The sequence below is a fragment of the Populus alba genome, chromosome 14 (genome assembly GCF_005239225.2).
Source record: "Populus alba chromosome 14, ASM523922v2, whole genome shotgun sequence".
Taxonomy (NCBI): Eukaryota; Viridiplantae; Streptophyta; class Magnoliopsida; order Malpighiales; family Salicaceae; genus Populus; species Populus alba.
The window spans coordinates 5,565,433-5,582,972 of record NC_133297.1 but is presented as its reverse complement, the minus strand read 5'-3'; the positions used below and the strand labels follow the sequence as shown (position 1 = coordinate 5,582,972).

At 34.3% G+C, this 17,540-nt stretch overlaps 2 protein-coding genes across 2 annotated transcripts; one reads left to right on the top strand and one right to left on the bottom strand.

Annotated features, from left to right (window-relative positions):
• Positions 1–8,335: 8,335 nt before the first annotated feature.
• Positions 8,336–11,290, top strand: LOC118041296 (LOB domain-containing protein 19). The gene is made up of 2 exons (XM_035048572.2): positions 8,336–8,726; positions 10,852–11,290. Exons 1-2 carry the CDS (start codon positions 8,433–8,435, stop codon positions 11,095–11,097), a joined length of 540 nt encoding a protein of 179 aa, XP_034904463.1. The 5' UTR covers positions 8,336–8,432; the 3' UTR covers positions 11,098–11,290.
• Positions 11,291–14,704: 3,414 nt separating this feature from the next.
• On the bottom strand, positions 14,705–17,095 carry LOC118041295 (uncharacterized). Its single transcript, XM_035048571.2, has one exon. It carries the CDS (start codon positions 16,979–16,981, stop codon positions 15,065–15,067), a length of 1,917 nt encoding a protein of 638 aa, XP_034904462.1. The 5' UTR covers positions 16,982–17,095; the 3' UTR covers positions 14,705–15,064.
• Positions 17,096–17,540: the final 445 nt, after the last annotated feature.

Sequence of the window (17,540 nt, the reverse complement as noted above, 5' to 3'; positions counted from 1 at the left end):
GTCTTTCCTTGAAGAACTGTTAATCTTCGAGCATCAAAACCTAAGAAATTTTCTTTAAGGCTATTCAACTTCAAGATAATTATCCACAGAAGAGTCCAATATGAATTTCAGGATGGAAACAAAACCATTTGAATATATATTAGAGCTGCAAACATAGTTTGAATATCACAGCTATCATGTATCATGTAGGAAGTTTGAGAAACAAGGTCCCTACAGAATTTGAGAAAAGCCCGCTTATCTGGCAACATGTCCGAAAAACACTTGAACCTTAATTAGTTTTTTTAAGTTCCTAATTAGTCTACTCTTGAACCTTAATCTGTGTTTAGGCTTGTCTAAACTTTTACAAACAGGAACATGTAGCAACCTGATCACAGCTCAAGAACTTAATGCAATTCTCATTCAGACCGACCCCACAAGTTTGAAGTTTCTAGTTTCTGCCACTCGTGCGGTCAACACCTAGGAATCAGAAAAAGAAGAATTGTTTACAATAGATATAGCTGTGGATCATTGAATTTTATGTTGAAAGAAATGCGTTAAAGGATGTCACCATAAAATATGGCAAAGCAGCTGTTAAGCGCTCTAATTTATTAGCAAAAGGACTTTAGGAAGGAACTAATTAGCTTTTATTATTATTATTATTATTGTAGTCAATCAGTCGAAGAAAGATTTAGGACTGGAACAATCATGAAATCCATGGATATGCTTCTGTCACCTTTAAAGTCATATTCGTCAAACTGTCAAGCAAATTTATCATGCAGACCATTCTTTTGAAAGTTTTGATGCTTTAAGATGCCTGTACAACACTAATTTGTATTACTACAAAATTCGGGTGGGATTTTGGTCTTGATAATTTTTTTTTTTTTCATCGTTAGAGAAAAAGATAATTTTTTTATGTGAAAAATGACTTAAAGAGATCATTTCTATTAAATTTTCTGAAAAATGGGTCCTTTTTTGACAGTCTAATACGATGTTTAGTATATTGTTGGATGGCCCATGTAACAGGTTTTCATTCTCAGACATTTCTCTTTTCCAGCAAAGGGTGTTTGTTGCACATGAGTCATGAATACTTTGTAATCTCAATGAGAGCAACATACTTTACTCCATGTTCCCTTACAAATAACATATTACCCATATTCCAGAATAAAAACCGTAAACAATAATCATGGCACAGAGGTGGAAGATACAAGCAGTCACCAAGGATGTATGAAAGACAGCCACAGCTTGGATTTCTTGTAACAAAAAAACGATGGCAGATGTTCATATCTGTTCTAATAATCAAATTGATCATTGGGTTTGTCCCATATCAATAATGCCATGGGAAAAAGAAAAGAAAAAACCAGAGAGCAGTCATTGCACGCATCCTGTTTTTAGCTTTGAAGCCTGTAACTAAAGAAATGTTTGCTTCGAAGGCCTGTAGAGTTTGGCCCAAGATCATTGATCAGCGAGTGCAATGATGATGGAGAAACTTGAAAACCACAACCTCATCTCCTTTTTCTGGATTAATGCTTAATGTGAATCCATTCTTCTATCTCTGCATGCCTAAGACGCTTGCTCATAAGCTTTCGATCGAATGGCAATGAACCAGCCACGGTACGTGTAGGGATTAAGTTTTAACCTTCAGGACAAACAAAAAGCTATAGTAAAATTGTGGCAGTTTTCCATGATGTTACTCTATTATCAAGCCAGGATGATTAGGAGGCCACCTGCTCTCTTTTTTATTTTTTTTATTTTTTTTAAAAGACTTCAAAAAAACAACTGAGTGCCAAAAACTTCCACAGTCAAGCTAAATGCTTCAAGAAAAAAAATCTTAAACAAACAGATTTCTTGTTCATGTGTCTAAACATATGGAAACAGAAACATAAATTATAACAAATGTCCGCTAAACGTCTCTTAATTGTTTTTTCCTCCTCGGGTAAGGGAGGAGTTGTTTTTTTTAATCAAAATGTATACAGGTTGATCCAAATACCTCACATAAATAAAAAATAATAATAAATTAATATTAAAAAATATATTTTAGTTCATCAGTTTCTGAATATATCACTCATTTAAATATCATAAATTTTCAGGTTATTGAAAATTTATTTAATTATTGAATTTAGAATCTCAAAAAATTAATTAAAGTATACTTTTTTATATATATATATATATAAAGAACTGGGTTGGATTATTTTGGGTTTGAGTGGTTAAGTGCGAGAAGAATTCACGAGGAGAAAGTGGAGGCTAAAAGGCACTTATTTGTAATTTCATGTGAACTTCTTTGTATGGACCATTTTTCTAAGCATTTTAATTGTCCTCCGTATCGCTTTAGCAAAAACACAATACTACTAATTTTGAGAATCTTAAAGCATTAAGATTCTTTAAATATAATATTATAATTAATAATGTATTTTTAAATCAATTTTTATACTCCGTTTTTAACTAGCAACTCATATGAGCTCGATTTTCTTTAAATATAATATTAGAATTAATAATATATTTTTAAATCAATTTTTATATCTTGTTCTTAACCAGCAACTCATATGAGCTCGATTTTTTTTTAACTCTTTATTGTTTTTTTTGTAATATTTTTGTTCCATACTTTATTTTATTGGAATTGGAATATGGATAAAACATGAGGAAATAGATCCATAATAGATTAATTATTTTCTTAATTTTGCTCCTAACAAAGATAATTTTAAAGATTTTTTTTTCGTATTCTTTACCGAGGAACAAATAACATTAAAATTGTTTTCAGATGCTAAAACATCTGATTAAAAGTAAAATCTTAGTAAACGCCAAGTGGAAAGCAACCTTATTTATATGTATATAAAAAAACAAAAAACAAAATAAAAATGGAGATGAATTACCTTAGTCAGTTCATTAGCATGTCCTTTCTTTCTCTTTTCGTCAGACTCTGGCATCCATAAATGTTCTTCCTTCTCGAAGAGAGAGGACGAGAAGAGGACCATCCGCGGGTGCCACGTGTAATGACGTGATTTATTCCCTGATCGTCCAAGTCATCGAGACGTGATTGACTGACTAGCAGACTTTCCTGTCTCATTGTCCTTAAAAATTGACAAAATTTATATTCATGGCAGGAATTTATTTTTTGAAGAAAAATTTATTCGGGGCAAAAACCTCGAATATCTTATCCAAGTGTTTGCTATGGTTCATTGTGCATTTATAGGGGCATTCAATTTCCAAAAAAGATAAAATTTTTACTATCCAATAAATAAAAAGTACTTATTAACTCGTAATTTAAAAATGATTTTTTAAAATAAATAGTATTTCTTCTCCGACATAATAAGGTTTTTTTTCGTTGAAGTTATGCTTGACAGCATTTCACAATATAATAAGTAAATATATTTAACAATTCAAAATGTTATGAATTGAAATATATTACTGTCTTTTTCTCGATGTAAGAAACCGGAACCGCATCGTTCATTGGCATCATTATGAAATAATTAGTGATAATTCAACAACGAGAATGAAAAAAGCAGAGCGCAAATTAATAATATCTTAGTCAAATTGAATCCAACACACTTGATTCTACCAAGAACCAATTAAGCTTCTTTTTTTCTTGATTTTCATGTTGGATTTTTGGATATGAAAGAATCCTAAGTTCAAGAACATTAGACCTGATATATATTAATAAATCCAGAAATACTGGATATGATATATAATCAAATTCAAAAGAGTTGAGTTTGACATCTTATCAGACCCTCTTTCCTTGAATATTGATTTTTGTTAAGCTATTATGTTAGATCTTCTTCTTCCCACTCTCTTTAGTCATGGTCTTAATAAAAAAAAATTAATAAGTTTTATTATGAAATACATTGATCCATAACTGATATGTTCATTTAGCATTTTAAAAAGAAAATCTTTGTTAGAATATCTATTTTCTTGGCATCATTATGAAATAATTAGTGATAATACAAAACAAAACAAAAGTAGAGCTCAGTTCTGTCAGCCTAACTGAGTCCCACAAGACTTGGTAATTCCACAATCAAATCGAGTCCAACACATTTGATTCGCCCGAGAATCAATTAAGCTTCTCTCTTTCTTAATTTTCCTGATGGATGTTTGGATCTGAAGCATATTGACAACCTAGTAGATGCTTGGGTCTAACATGTAACTGAATCCAAGAGAGTTGAGTTTGACATCTTATCATACCTTTTGTTTTTGAATTCTGATTTTTATTAAGCCATTATATTAGGTCCTTTTCTTCTAGATCCCTTTAGTCATGGTATCAATTAAAAAAAAAAAATTTTTAGTATGAAATACATTGATCCATGATATGTTTATTTAGCCTTTCCAAAAGAAAATCATTGTTGAGTTGCTTGAACTATAATTTTAATAGCATGTTTACTGTTGAGAATGGCTAGTTGGTTGATTTTTGTTACTCTTTGTTGTGTGATTGTCACAGAACTTGAAAAGCATATTCTTGATATCCATGTCCTCGCCTATGTTATGGCAGAAAGGATCAGTAAAAGGGCAAAAAATTTGGAATTGCTTTTCAATGCTAGAATAGGCTTTGATCATATAGACTTGAACGCAGCAACAACTGTTGGGTTTTAGTTCGAGAAACCAATCAAAGATTCAAGCTGTTGAATAACCGATGAATATTCATGGAAACTTGAAATTTAAATCTATTTGATAGTATGATTATGATTATTTTTTAAATAATGTTTTGTATCAAAATATATATTAATGATGTTTTTTTTTTATTTTTTAAAAATTATTTTTAAAATCAGCATATCAAAATGATTCGAAAACACTAAAAATATATTAATTTAAAGTTAATAAAATATTAAAAAAATTTGTAGATTTTTTTAAAAATATTTTTGAAATAAAAAAATAAACAGTTATACCCAGTCAAATTCAGTAAAATTTTTTAGCTGGAGTTCAGGTATAAATATTACTCACTGCCATCCGTAGGGATCTCTTCGTGTGGATCTTGAGATCTATGGCTCTTGCTTGAGATATTATTAGCTGCTTAGGGCCAGAAATACTGTGTATATGTGCCCTTTAAGGAGGTGGTCGTGATAAGCTATATATTATGAAATAATTAGCGATAATTCAAGAAAGAGAGAGAGAAAAAAATAGAGCCTAGATCTCCCAGTCCAACTGAATCCCACAAGACTTTATAATAACATAGTCAAATCGAATCCAACACACTTGATTCTGCTGAGAACCATTAACCTTCTTTTTTTCTTGATTTTCAAGTTGGATTTGATTCAAGAACATTAGGCCTGAATCTTGATTTTTGTTAAGCCATTATATTAGGCCTTCTTCTTCTCGCTCCCTTTAGTCATGGTTTTTAAAAAAAAAAAGTTTTAGTATGAAATTACATTGATCCATCACTGATATGTTCATTTAGCCTTTCCAAAAGAAAATCTTTGTTGAGAATATCTATTTTCTTGGCATTATTATGAAATAATTAGTGATAATACAAAAATAAAACAAAAAAGAAAAGAAAAGTAGAGCTTAGTTCTGCCAACCCAACCGAGTCCCACAAGACTCAATAATGCCACAATCAAATCAAGTCCAACACACTTGATTCGGCTGAGAATCAATTGAGCTTCTCTCTTTCTTAATTTTCATGTTAAATGCTTGGATAGCCTAATAAATGCTTAGGTTTAACATGTAGCCAAGTCAAAATGACTTGAGTTTAACATCTTACCATATCCTTTTTCTTTAAATCTTGATTTTTAGTAAGCTATTATATTAAGTCTTTTTCTTTTAGATCTCTTGAGACATGGTATCAACTAAAAAATATAATTTTAGTATGAAATACATTTATCCATCTGGATATGTTCATTTAGCCTTTCCAAAAGAAAATCATTGTTGAGTTGCTTGAACTATAATTTTGATAGCTTGTTTACTGTTGAGAATGGCTAATTGGTTGATTTTTGTTACTCTTTGCCGTGTGATTGTCACAAAACTTGAAAAGCATATTCTTGATATCCATGTCCTCACCTATATTATGGCAGAAAGGATCAAGAGGGCACAAAATCTGCAATTGCCTTTCACTGCTAGAATAGACTTTGACTATATAGACTTGAATGCAACAACAACTGTTGGGTTTCAGTTCGAGAAACCAATCAAAGATTCAAGCTGCTGAATACCCAATGAAAATTCATGGAAACTTGAAATCTAAGTTTATTTGATTGTGTGATTATAATTATTTTTTAAATAATTTTTCATGTTAAAATATATGTTAATAGTATTTTTTTATTTTTTAAAAATTATTTTTGATACTAGCACATTAAATAATTTGAAATACTAAAAATATATTAATTTAAAATTAAAAAAAATTTAAATTTTTTTTTAAAAATATTTTTAAAATGTAAAAATAAATAGTTATACCCAATCAAATTCAGGTAAAAAATTTTAGTTGGAGTTCAGGTATAAATATTACTCGGTGCCATCCGTAGGGATCTTTTCGTATGGATCTTGAGATCGATGGCTCTTGTTTGAGATATTATTAGCCGTTTAGGGCCAGAAATATTGGCACCATTTTGTGTATATATGCCCTTTAAGGAGGTAGTCATGGTAAGCTATATATTATGATATTTTTTTTACGGTACAAGAAATTGACGTGCAATTATGCTTGTCACACATTTGTTACAAAAATATTATATTTTTCATCCTCGCAACGTATATAAAAGGACACTAACAGTTTCTATAGTACTGTATATCTACAGCTTCTATTCCACATCAATCTTTTGAAAATTAATTAAAAAATAAATCTGAAATAATTAAAAAAATCAAAAAAATCTTTTAAACTTATAGTCGGCGCAAGACTCGTAGAATGTTTTAGTAAATTTCAGTACAATTTTTTTAATCGATACATGTACCGTGTAATTAGCTAGACTCATTTAAACACTGAATGAGATAGTTCTTTAAAGTATTTTTTATTTTTAAAATCTATATATTAAAATAATGTAGAAACATAATAAAAAAATTTAAACTTTTATAAAATATAATTTGTACGCAAAAACAAACGCTTCCCCAGGTATTACACGCCAAGAATGAATTCAATCATTCATCATTTTCACAGTGGAGCTTGAACTGTAACTTTTTTTTTTTTTTTTTAACTGTAACTTGAACCGAGGCAAGGAGGAAAAAAGAAGTGCACTCACCTGCTACAGTGCTAGCAGATATGTCTTTATACGCAAACAGTAGCCATTTACACTCTGCAGATCTCTCCTCAGCTCTTGCTTGAGTGCTCTGCCATCTTTCACGTGACAAGGTGAGAGGGAACAGGGCTCTAAAAGCTGGGGAAGGGGGGGTCTCCGTGTCTTTCACGCGCGACTTGCTATCTCCATCTCTGATAAAATCATGGAAGTGACTGCAGAGAAAATAATAATTTGATGGGAAAGGAGGATAGGATGTTTGTCCCACGTGGGGTCTCGCACGTGGCCACAGCTGCGGCGGTTGGATGTTGATGCACTGTCCCTCACCGCATGTATGTTTGCTTCACGCAATCTTGCTCCCCCTCTGCTTCCTCTGTAGTTGCCGTGGCTTTAAAGTTTTAATTAGCAAGTACATTCTCTTGCTAAAATTTAATCCCTCCACGTTTTTTAATTATGATTAGCGTTGTGTTTTTTTTTATAAAAAAAAAATAGATATATATTTTCCATCATTTTTTCACCAACTATATTAAATCTTTCTCAATTATTATGAAAATCTTCATTTATTTTTCTTAGATTTTAATTGGTATTGAAAAAAGAAAGCAGGAAAGAAAGGGCTTTTTTTTATTTAATTTCAATTTAAAATAATAAAAAATGTGTGTTAACTCATTTAAATATAACTAGAGATAATTATTTTCAGTTTAATTTGTTTTTATAAAAATAACTAATCAAATTAAAATAAAAAAAAAACCAAAATTTGTTCAACCGACTGGTTTCAGTTTGATTTTCTAAGATAAAAATCGATTCAAACCGGTTTGACTTGGTTTTTTTCTGTTTGGGTTCGTTTCGATTTGTTTTTTTCGGTTTTTAGCTTATAAAACCGAATCAAACAAGTTGATTTTTTTAAAATTTAATCTGTTTTTTTTCATAATTTTTTTTTAATTATTTTTTTCTGATTTTTTCAATTTAATTAATTTTTTTGATTTTTTTCTCACCTCTGTATATAAGTTCAAATAATTAATATAAAGGAGTTAAAAAATAAAACTGTTTTTCTTATGAAAAAACAATATTCAACTAACCAGTCAATTCACATTATTGACTCATCACCAAAGTTTCAATATTTTTTTTTAATAATTAACAAAAACAAAGTAGTAAAAAATAAACAGACCTTTCTATGGTCTCTAAAGGAGTTAATAAATACCCATCCATGCCTTCGTTGCATCTCTCTCCCTCATTATCTTCTATCTAGCTAGTTAGACCCCACAAAGATTGTGAAACTGAAACCCCAAGGAAGTGGACTATTTCTGCAGAGAGAAGATGATGAGTGCTGGTGCAAATAATGGGAGTGGGCCTTGTGGTGCCTGCAAGTTCCTCAGGAAAAAGTGTGTAAAAGGGTGCATTTTTGCACCATACTTTGATCCAGATCAAGGGACAGCTCACTTTGCAGCAGTGCACAAGGTCTTTGGTGCTAGCAATGCTTCTAAGCTGCTCTTGCGCATACCTGCTCACAAGCGTCTTGATGCTGTTGTTACTCTTTGTTACGAGGCCTTGGCTAGGGTTAGAGACCCTGTTTATGGTTGTGTAGGTCACATTTTCACCCTCCAACAACAGGTAAATATTTTTTCTTGATGATAATTGGCCAAAAACCTTTCAATTAGTATTTGAAGGCTAAGTTTGTTCAGGGTTTTCATCTTTAGCTTTCTTCCTCATTTATCCCCTTCTAAACTTGCACTGAACGGTGGTAGAAGAATAAAATTGTGAGTGATTAACATATATATATATATATATATATATATATATATATATATATATATATATATATATATATATCCAAGCTCCATATTGTTTAGATTAATTGTAGCTTATTAGTACTAAATAACCTCTGCCTTTGCTAACCATTGGAGGTTTAAGAGTACTCATCTATTGACATAATTAATTTGGGGTCGACAACATCGTATGGTTTGTGTTTTATGCTTCAAAGTTATGATTAACTGCAAGGGATTTTGTGTTAGAACTTTCCCTTGCTTTCTTTCTCCTCTAAATTACCTTCAAAAGACCTCCATATGATAAATTTTCTTCGGAGAGACTTCGTTAAATATGATAGCGTAAGTTTTGCTTTTGGCCCCTTTAGTTCATATGTAGAGAACTTTCTGTTTTTGTAGTCCTTGAAAATTGAAATAGAGCTGTACATATATGGATAAATCAGAAACTAGATCGTCATCAAGTTATTATGCTAGAAGGAATTCTCAATTTGTGGTCAAACTGTTCGTCAGGCTTTGTCTTGTCCATGGCAGCATAACGATTCGTCTTGAAGACTAGAACCGTAGAGGTAAATCTAGCTGGTCGAGGTTTGCACGTTACTATTTGCCAGTTTCACTAGTTCGTCAAGTCATTGGTTTGGCATATTTATACGTGAATTTGAACAAGTATTGCTAACGTGAACCTTCTGTAGGGTTTCTTGTTATCTAGTCCCAGACTGCTCTTACATGAAGTTAAGTTCTCTTGTGGATTCTACTTAGGGTTCACTACTTCTCTTTGGTTTCTTCCAAACATTACCTCTCACTTGTTTTCTCGATGTAATGAATTGAGTGAAACTCTGGCGCATTTTTTTAAGTGAATATTTATTAGTGTTTTGGGGTGTAACAAAATTAATCATGGTTTTTCAACGAAATTGCGTGAAATTTAAGCTAACTTGAGCTGTGAATGGTAAAACTCCGAGAGAGAATTGACTGAAGGGGGATCTTGTTGCTTGCCGGAGTACAAAGCAAACTTCAGCAAGCTCGAGAAATATTCAAGTGTTTATGATTTTGACTTTGATGTATAGTCCTCAATAATTATTACTCGTAATCTGCCACATATTGAAGTCGAAGTCTTGATGCATTTATTATGATCAACAAATTGAGGAGGGTTAATGTCTCCTTGTAAGAAGCTATAATAGTAGTGGGGCCTAGACCCGTGTTGGTTCTCATGTGGTAAATCTACTGGCTAGAACCCAAAAGTCTTCGCACGGGAAGACAATTTATTTATATACCTCGGATCATTTTATCATGATCAAACCTTTGTTGGTGGGTTTTGTTAGGGTTTCTCATTTTGAATTATTTGTTGAAAAATCCGTGTACGATAGCGCACAGTCGTTCATGGAGCGCCTATGATTTCTACATTTTATCTCGTTGGGCAGATAACCACTTAATTATTGGGTGCTTGCTTTATTGGATTAGGTAAAATGCCATTGCTTTTGCTAGCATTGACTACTTCAAGCACCTCGAGAGAGTCCGAGAGTTCAATATATATGGAAAATATAATTAATACCAACGGAATGTGCTCTTAGTAGTTTGGATTTTTTTTCTCGTTTACACTGTGTTCGGGAATTTTTGCGAGGAGAGAGGTGAAAAGCTTTAAATTTTGTGAGATATAATTAGCTAGTGTGGTTAGAAGTATCTCTAGCTCTTTTGAAATTGATTTTTAATTGCTTGATAAAAAGAAAAACCCTATATCTGGCTGTCATCATAGTAGCAGCTGATCTTTGAATTCTTAACTTTTAAATTCTTTTCTCCTTGTCCGGTTTCTACGTTCGATATATGGTAGCAGCAGCTCCAAGAGCATCTTGTGTTCTTCACCTACTACCCAAAAAAAGAAGAGCTATAAAACAGGCGATATCTTTTTGTTCCTGGATTGCAAGTTCAAATTTGGATGCTACTTGAAACGAATCTGATAAGAATTTATCTTGTCACCACAGGTATTGAATTTGCAAGCAGAGTTGGCTTTCATTCAAGCCCACCTTTCAACATTGCAGCGCCTCCCTCAACCTCAGCCACCATCTCAGTGTGCTCAAAGCCCCTCGCAAACAACTCTTGATTCATCCTCAGAAGTACCATCGTTCACAAAGCTAGCTTCAAGCTCTAACATATCAACGCATTTTGATCAGTTACAAGTGCAACAAACATCATCAGAAATGACAGGTTTCTATAATCCATCGGAGTAGGAAGATAATAGTGGAGAGCTGACTCGGGAGCTTGTGTCTATATGCTTGCCACGAGTTAGATTTAAGCCTCCAAACTCTCCTTGGAATCTTTAGGATACAATCGGCTTTGGCTTTTGTTGCCCTTCTAGTGTTGTTAGCTCCGTTTGTATGGTGGGTCACAATCTAATGAAAATCGTAATATTTCATTTCTCTACCTTTAATTTTTCTTTCACTTCAGTACGCCCGTGATCTACTTTTTGAGAGAATTCCACTTGTTAAAATTGGTGTAAAAGCACATCAATCCAATATCAGGCCCAGTTACATGGACAGATGTGCAGGTCCGCGTGATCCCAGTGCTTGGAGCATGAGCATCCATCAAATAATTGACAACAAGAGGCGAGCAGGCAGCGTGGGGGGATTTTGATTTGTTTTTCTCCCAACATTTTACAGCAAATTTGAGTGATTCCCTTAAGAAGGAATTTCCAGCATTGTTGTCAGCAAATCACATATAGATAGGACCTTGATTATGAAGTACGATTGGCAAGTTAATATTTCATAAATATTGTCTGAAGCATATTCAATACAAAGCCACATGGCGTTCAATATAAATTGCAGGAACAAGGGGCGAATATGTGAGGGAACTTGATTCTAGTTCCCAGCCACGCTTTCACAAGCTTGTAGTCAAGAAAAGGAAACATGGTCAAATGACATCTAGTTGTAGCTCGCAATCTACCGTGATTATAATTTTAAACCCCAAAGGGCTAACGTGATCAAGCTCCAAAGAATCTTGGATGCTTTGATATACACAAAATCCTAGATCCAACACTTGGGATAGGGGGGCGATGATAATGAGAAAAGGAAATTACATGAGTATAAAAAAGGGAGATTCATTTCAGATATCTGAGCTGGACCTCTAAGATAAGGATAGAGAACGGAGACAGAAAATAAGGTGGGAGCCAAAGTTAAGGAAGAAGTAAAGCATAATAACACAACATTATTTGATTTAAGTATTCCGATAGTACTCATCTTTTCTTTAGGGGGGCAAAAAACGCAAATTTTTTTCTCCTAGGATTTGGATCCTACTCAAAGGTTTTTCCTACTGCATGCCTTCTTTGATCTTCAAAGCAATACCTTCATGGTTTCCAAGGTGCTTCCAAATGGACTTTTGTCTGGCCTAGCCAGAACAGATAGGATAAGGTCGTGCATCAGCAATGAAATAAAACAAAAATTTGTTTCAAAAAATGAAGATTAAATAAGTTTATTCAAAGGACAAAGGAGGCACTATAGAGTTTAAAAGCCAATAGAATATGATGAATAATGAACTATGGAGTAAGTATGTGATATGTGTAATGTCTTGGTTTGTGAGTGTAGTAGGGACCGGGGCTAGCATGAACATGCAGAGCCATGGAAAAAAGAGGAGAAGTAACATTTTGACTTTGGAACCAGATTTATGTCAAAAAGCATAAATAGAACAATGGCTTATCTACCAAAAGACTATAAATTTCTTAAACTAGCTCAAAGCCTTAAGGTGCCTTTCAGCTTTGCCATAAGAATGGTGGGATTTCTTATGGCAAAGAATTTCCAGAAGTAATGGCAAAGGAGAGTTTCTAGATAAACATGTCACAACTATTTATTTCAGAAAGCCATGAGCAATAAATAAATTGTTAAGAAATTTGTATGCATAACAGCAAATCCTGTAAATCAATGTGTACAGCCACCTCCGCTCTTTCAGCAAAACTTTGATGACATTTTTACCATGAATATGATGCTGACCAAATTTAGAATCAACTGTTAAAGAACATACCAGCTGCTTTAGTAGCAAGGATATGCCAAGAAAGAAGCCTTCCCGGTGCTGGGCATGTAAGCCAGACCTGGATACATGCGATACAAAATAAAAATTCAGTACTTGGGAGCCTTCAAGATTTAATAATGGAATAACCAGTTCCCCAGGGATAATAGAATCCAACAAAAGGGGTTTTATGAGCTCACCTCCATAAGCTGTTCACATAGCCATTGTGATTCCTAGGTTGGTATTCTTCATAGGAAAAATGAGAGAAAGCTCAGGTCATTTGCTCCTGATTCATAAGCATCCGATCAATGCAGTACTGAAGACTGAAACACTTCTGTAAATAGTTGTCACGATGATCTGAACCTTTAGATAAAACCATATAAGAAAAACTGCACAGGAAAAGAACACCTACAAGTACAACTTATTAGTGATCTGAATAATGAACACACCATGTTCCTATTTTAACATCGTGCAAGATTTAGCTAAAAAATCCCACTTTCTTTTTTATTGAACAGGCTAAAAAGTTTCAAGACAAAATGGCACTGAATGATTTCCAGATCCAGAACCAATAAAAGATAAAAGCACAAGAAAAGGCATCTAAGATACATGCTGTTTGTAAATTGAATTGAATTTGATGAGCCAAAACAGCAGTAGAGAGACTCAGTCTGCATACACAAATACATAGCTCATGCTAATTTTTCAGCTCTTTGAACCTCCAAGTGCAAAAAAATAGATTGTGGCATAGACCGTTAAAAGTCTCGGTGCACACGTGTGCAAAAACTATTCCAGAAAGCATTGTCCACAATTGAAAAATTCTTCAATTTGATACAATGTTGTATCATGTATAGAGAACAAAATTTCATTGTCTGATCAGAAACTTTTAATTACAAACCTCAAAGAGCCAACTCACAATAAATGCCGAAAGAAATCACACTCTTAACACTATCCTGAGATTAAAGAAAAAGAATAGCACCCATTTTTAAGAGAACACAGATATTAATTGTGGAAGAGTGAGAGATGTATCCTTGACTCCTGCTCTCTAGTTAATAATGTGGTAAAAGGAACTAACACCACCAAGATTTAGAAATTTCCAAAGGTTTGGCAAACCAACTAAGATTTGCTTTTATATTTTTTTCTTTCAGTTAAAAGGACAAATAAGCAGATGAAGAAGGAAAGAAAGATACCCTCCAAAAAGCAAACCACAAATATACATTGTGCAAGTGATGCAAGAAGCCTGTACATCGAATTCCCATACAAATAAGCTAAGGGGCACCACCTTTTACTAAGCACACAAAAGGAATCCACTACAAGTTCATCGAAAACTTCATACAATAGAGGGTCCAGCAAGAAACCACTTGGCCAAGAACATAGTAGATTTAGTAGACTTTCTATGCACATGATATATTATTGAATTTCACTGTTAAAGGCATATGGATTAAGTTCACCTTTTCACTTAATACCCATACAGGCCTATTCCAAGACCTAAGAATGCAAACAGATTGCAAATGGTGCATGAATAATCTACAGCAATGAAAGTTGCTTTACATTAAGGCAGAAAAATATGTAACAATTGCTCACATGTAGCCTTATATTGACTATGACATAACAAATTAACAAAACAAGAGAGAATCTATGCACGTCTAGAAATTATGTTCCAGGAGCTTCACAACTGATGACAATCATAACAGCTAGGGCAATAAACAAGCCAGAAAACAGCCTTAATTGCTGATTATGTAATTCAGAGAAGTAAAGCATTTTAAGCTAATGTTTCAGAGCTTTTCATCAAAGAAAAGAATACAGATACCCGAGCAGAGACAGAGGGAGGAAGGGAGAGAAGCCTCACACAACTTCAAGCAATAATATTAGAAAGAAAGATTGGGTATATAATACATAAACATTCTCAAAGAATTACATATGATAATTTTGAACACATCACAGATACGCATTACCCGTAGGAACCGGCTGAAAATTAAGGTCCACAAAGTTGTTAACAAATAGTTATAAATAAGGTACGTGCAGATCGGACCAGTTGGCCATAATTTACAGTACAGTATACAAAAGATACCCAGAAGCACGTGAGAAGCTCCAATCTTCAGTATACATAAATGTACAGCCCACTTCCAGAGGTCAGAATGGACAGTGGGCATGATTTAATCTCAATCACTAAGTTAGAGCAGGTTAACCTGGCTCTTGAGGACTCTAAACAATTTCCCCATGTCTGAATTCACTGTCCTCACAATCTGCACTGGTGTCCAACCCACAAGGTGAATCATACCATTTAGGATTCTCATGGTAGAAACTATCAACCTGTATAAGACCTACATCTGTCACTATACCCTCATCATGTCTCATGGGCTTGGTTAGTTTAGTATCTTCACAGTCAAGAATGCTCTTCTCATCAAAATCACTGCACTTCAACCACTTTTCAGGCTTAGACGGCTCACTCAACAGGTCCTTCTCACTCCTACACTCTGCCCTCATCTGGTCCCAGGGAACAACATCCCCAAGTGTCCGGCCAAAACTATCTTCATCATCTTCGATCAATTCTGCCTCCTTGCCATTCCCATATAGGCGTTCATGGTGATCAGTCCAGTGAGCCAGATCATTTCCCCCCACTAACACATGATCTGAATGAGACTTGTGCGAAAGCAACCCTATTGTCTTTGAACTCTCATCCCCTATGCTCCTAACTTTGTTGACAACATCATACAATTCCTGAGCCACTGAACCCAACAATTCACTCGGGATTTTCCTCAATCTCCCTTCCAATAACCCAATTTCAGCTCGCAACTCTTGCACCTGCTGCAAAACTGAAAGTCGAAATTCCCCATCATCCTTCCCCAACAAACCAAAACCTTCACTATCCACATCCTCGCGCACCCCATAAACCATTTCTTGATCCATCATAAACCCACCTTTATGCCCAACAACCCGATGTATTATCCTCGCATTCCCATCCAATGGCCCCGGTTCATGCCCTGAATGCACTGCATACAACTTAAACATTGCCATCCCCTCTTCTTGATACACAAACGTCTTATCCTTCTCATTATAATTCGTAATTGGAACAATCGCCCTAATCCTAAACCCACACCCACACCTCTTGGACGCATACGGCTCTCTTTTCAACATCCTTGACTTCTTTGCAACTGGCTCCCCCGCCCTATGGCAGGCATAATCCTTAACCTCTGCCATAAACGGTTTATACCTAATATATTTCTGCCTAATACAAAGCACAACCTTATGTTTTGCTGCTAATTGCTGTAACTTCGTTGGAACTTCCTTCGCAGGCACATCAAATGACTCCGTGTACTCAAAACGCCTTCGTTTATTCCGCGAATTAGAACCCTCACTCGTGGAACAAACCGGACAGGCAGCAACACAAACCCTGATAAAACTCTCCGGTATTCCATAAAACTTAGCACCTACAGTCCAAACTTGTTTAATTCTCTCTATTGTTTCTCTTAACCCTAAATGTTTTAAATCGGCGTCGCCGTGGAAACTAGTAACTATATCTTGCCATTGATCAATATGAGAAACAAATTGCTGTGAATTATTTTTAAAACAGAGAAATTCGTTACCAGATGTAGGGTCCACATGCGCCATTAACTTCTCCTGAATCCTTTTCCATCCCGTTAGGTAAGCGGTGTCTTCGTTCCTATCTTTCCAGACATTCCGCCACGATTTCAACACCGTGCACGGCGTCGCCGCCCGGATCTCGTCTGGAGTGGCGAGGCGCTGCTCGAGAATGCAACGGATCATAAGAGTGTGAGATTCAGCGTTGAACGTGTAGAACTGTGTGGATATGTGTGGCTCAGGGTTAATAAAGGCAGGCGCGTGAGGGTTGTGGTTACGATTGGAGTTGTGGTGGAGGTTGTTTTGGTGGTGACTGAGTGAGTCGTCGTTGTCGGAGGAGGATTGACTCGGTGAGTTATCGGGGGAGGAAGGGGAACAGAAGAGGACGATTTCGGGGAGAGAAAGGTCGTCTTGAATGGACGGTTGTGATTGGGTTTGAGGAGTTGGGATGATGATCTGATGAGGAGGAGGAGGGAGTGGCGGGACCAGGTCATGGTGGTTATGGAAGAGATCAGTTTCCGTTTTGTGAGGAGGATTCATGTTTGGAGAGAGATTGAAGAAGAAGAGAAGAAGAGAGAGTGAGAAATGGAAAAAGAGGGGTTTCTAGGTAACTTCCTAAACAAGAGAGTTTTTTGTCGTTGTTGTATGTTCACTGTCTATCTTCTGACATTTTGGGACTCTGAAATTTCAAGGTTTTTTTATTTATTTTTTACTCCTTTTCTTTTTCGTTTTAAATTTATCAGAGACTTTAAAAAAAAAAAAAAAAAAAGTCTAACCTCACTCTGCTTTTCAATCTCTCTCTAAACTTTTTTTTTTTAATCTCTTCTGATTTCTTGTTTCATTTTGTCTTTTTCAATATGTTATTCATGGTCTGTTTGCAATGATATTTAATACGGCATCAAAGAAGATAAAATTCAATTTTATTCTATATAATTATGTTTGATTTAATTATATATTTAATACACTATTTATTTTTATATTTTAAAAAATTTAAAATTTTTTATTTTAAAATTAATATTTTTTGATATTTTTAAATCATTTTAATATATTAATATTAAAAATAATTTTTAAAAAATAAAATAAATATTATTTTAATATT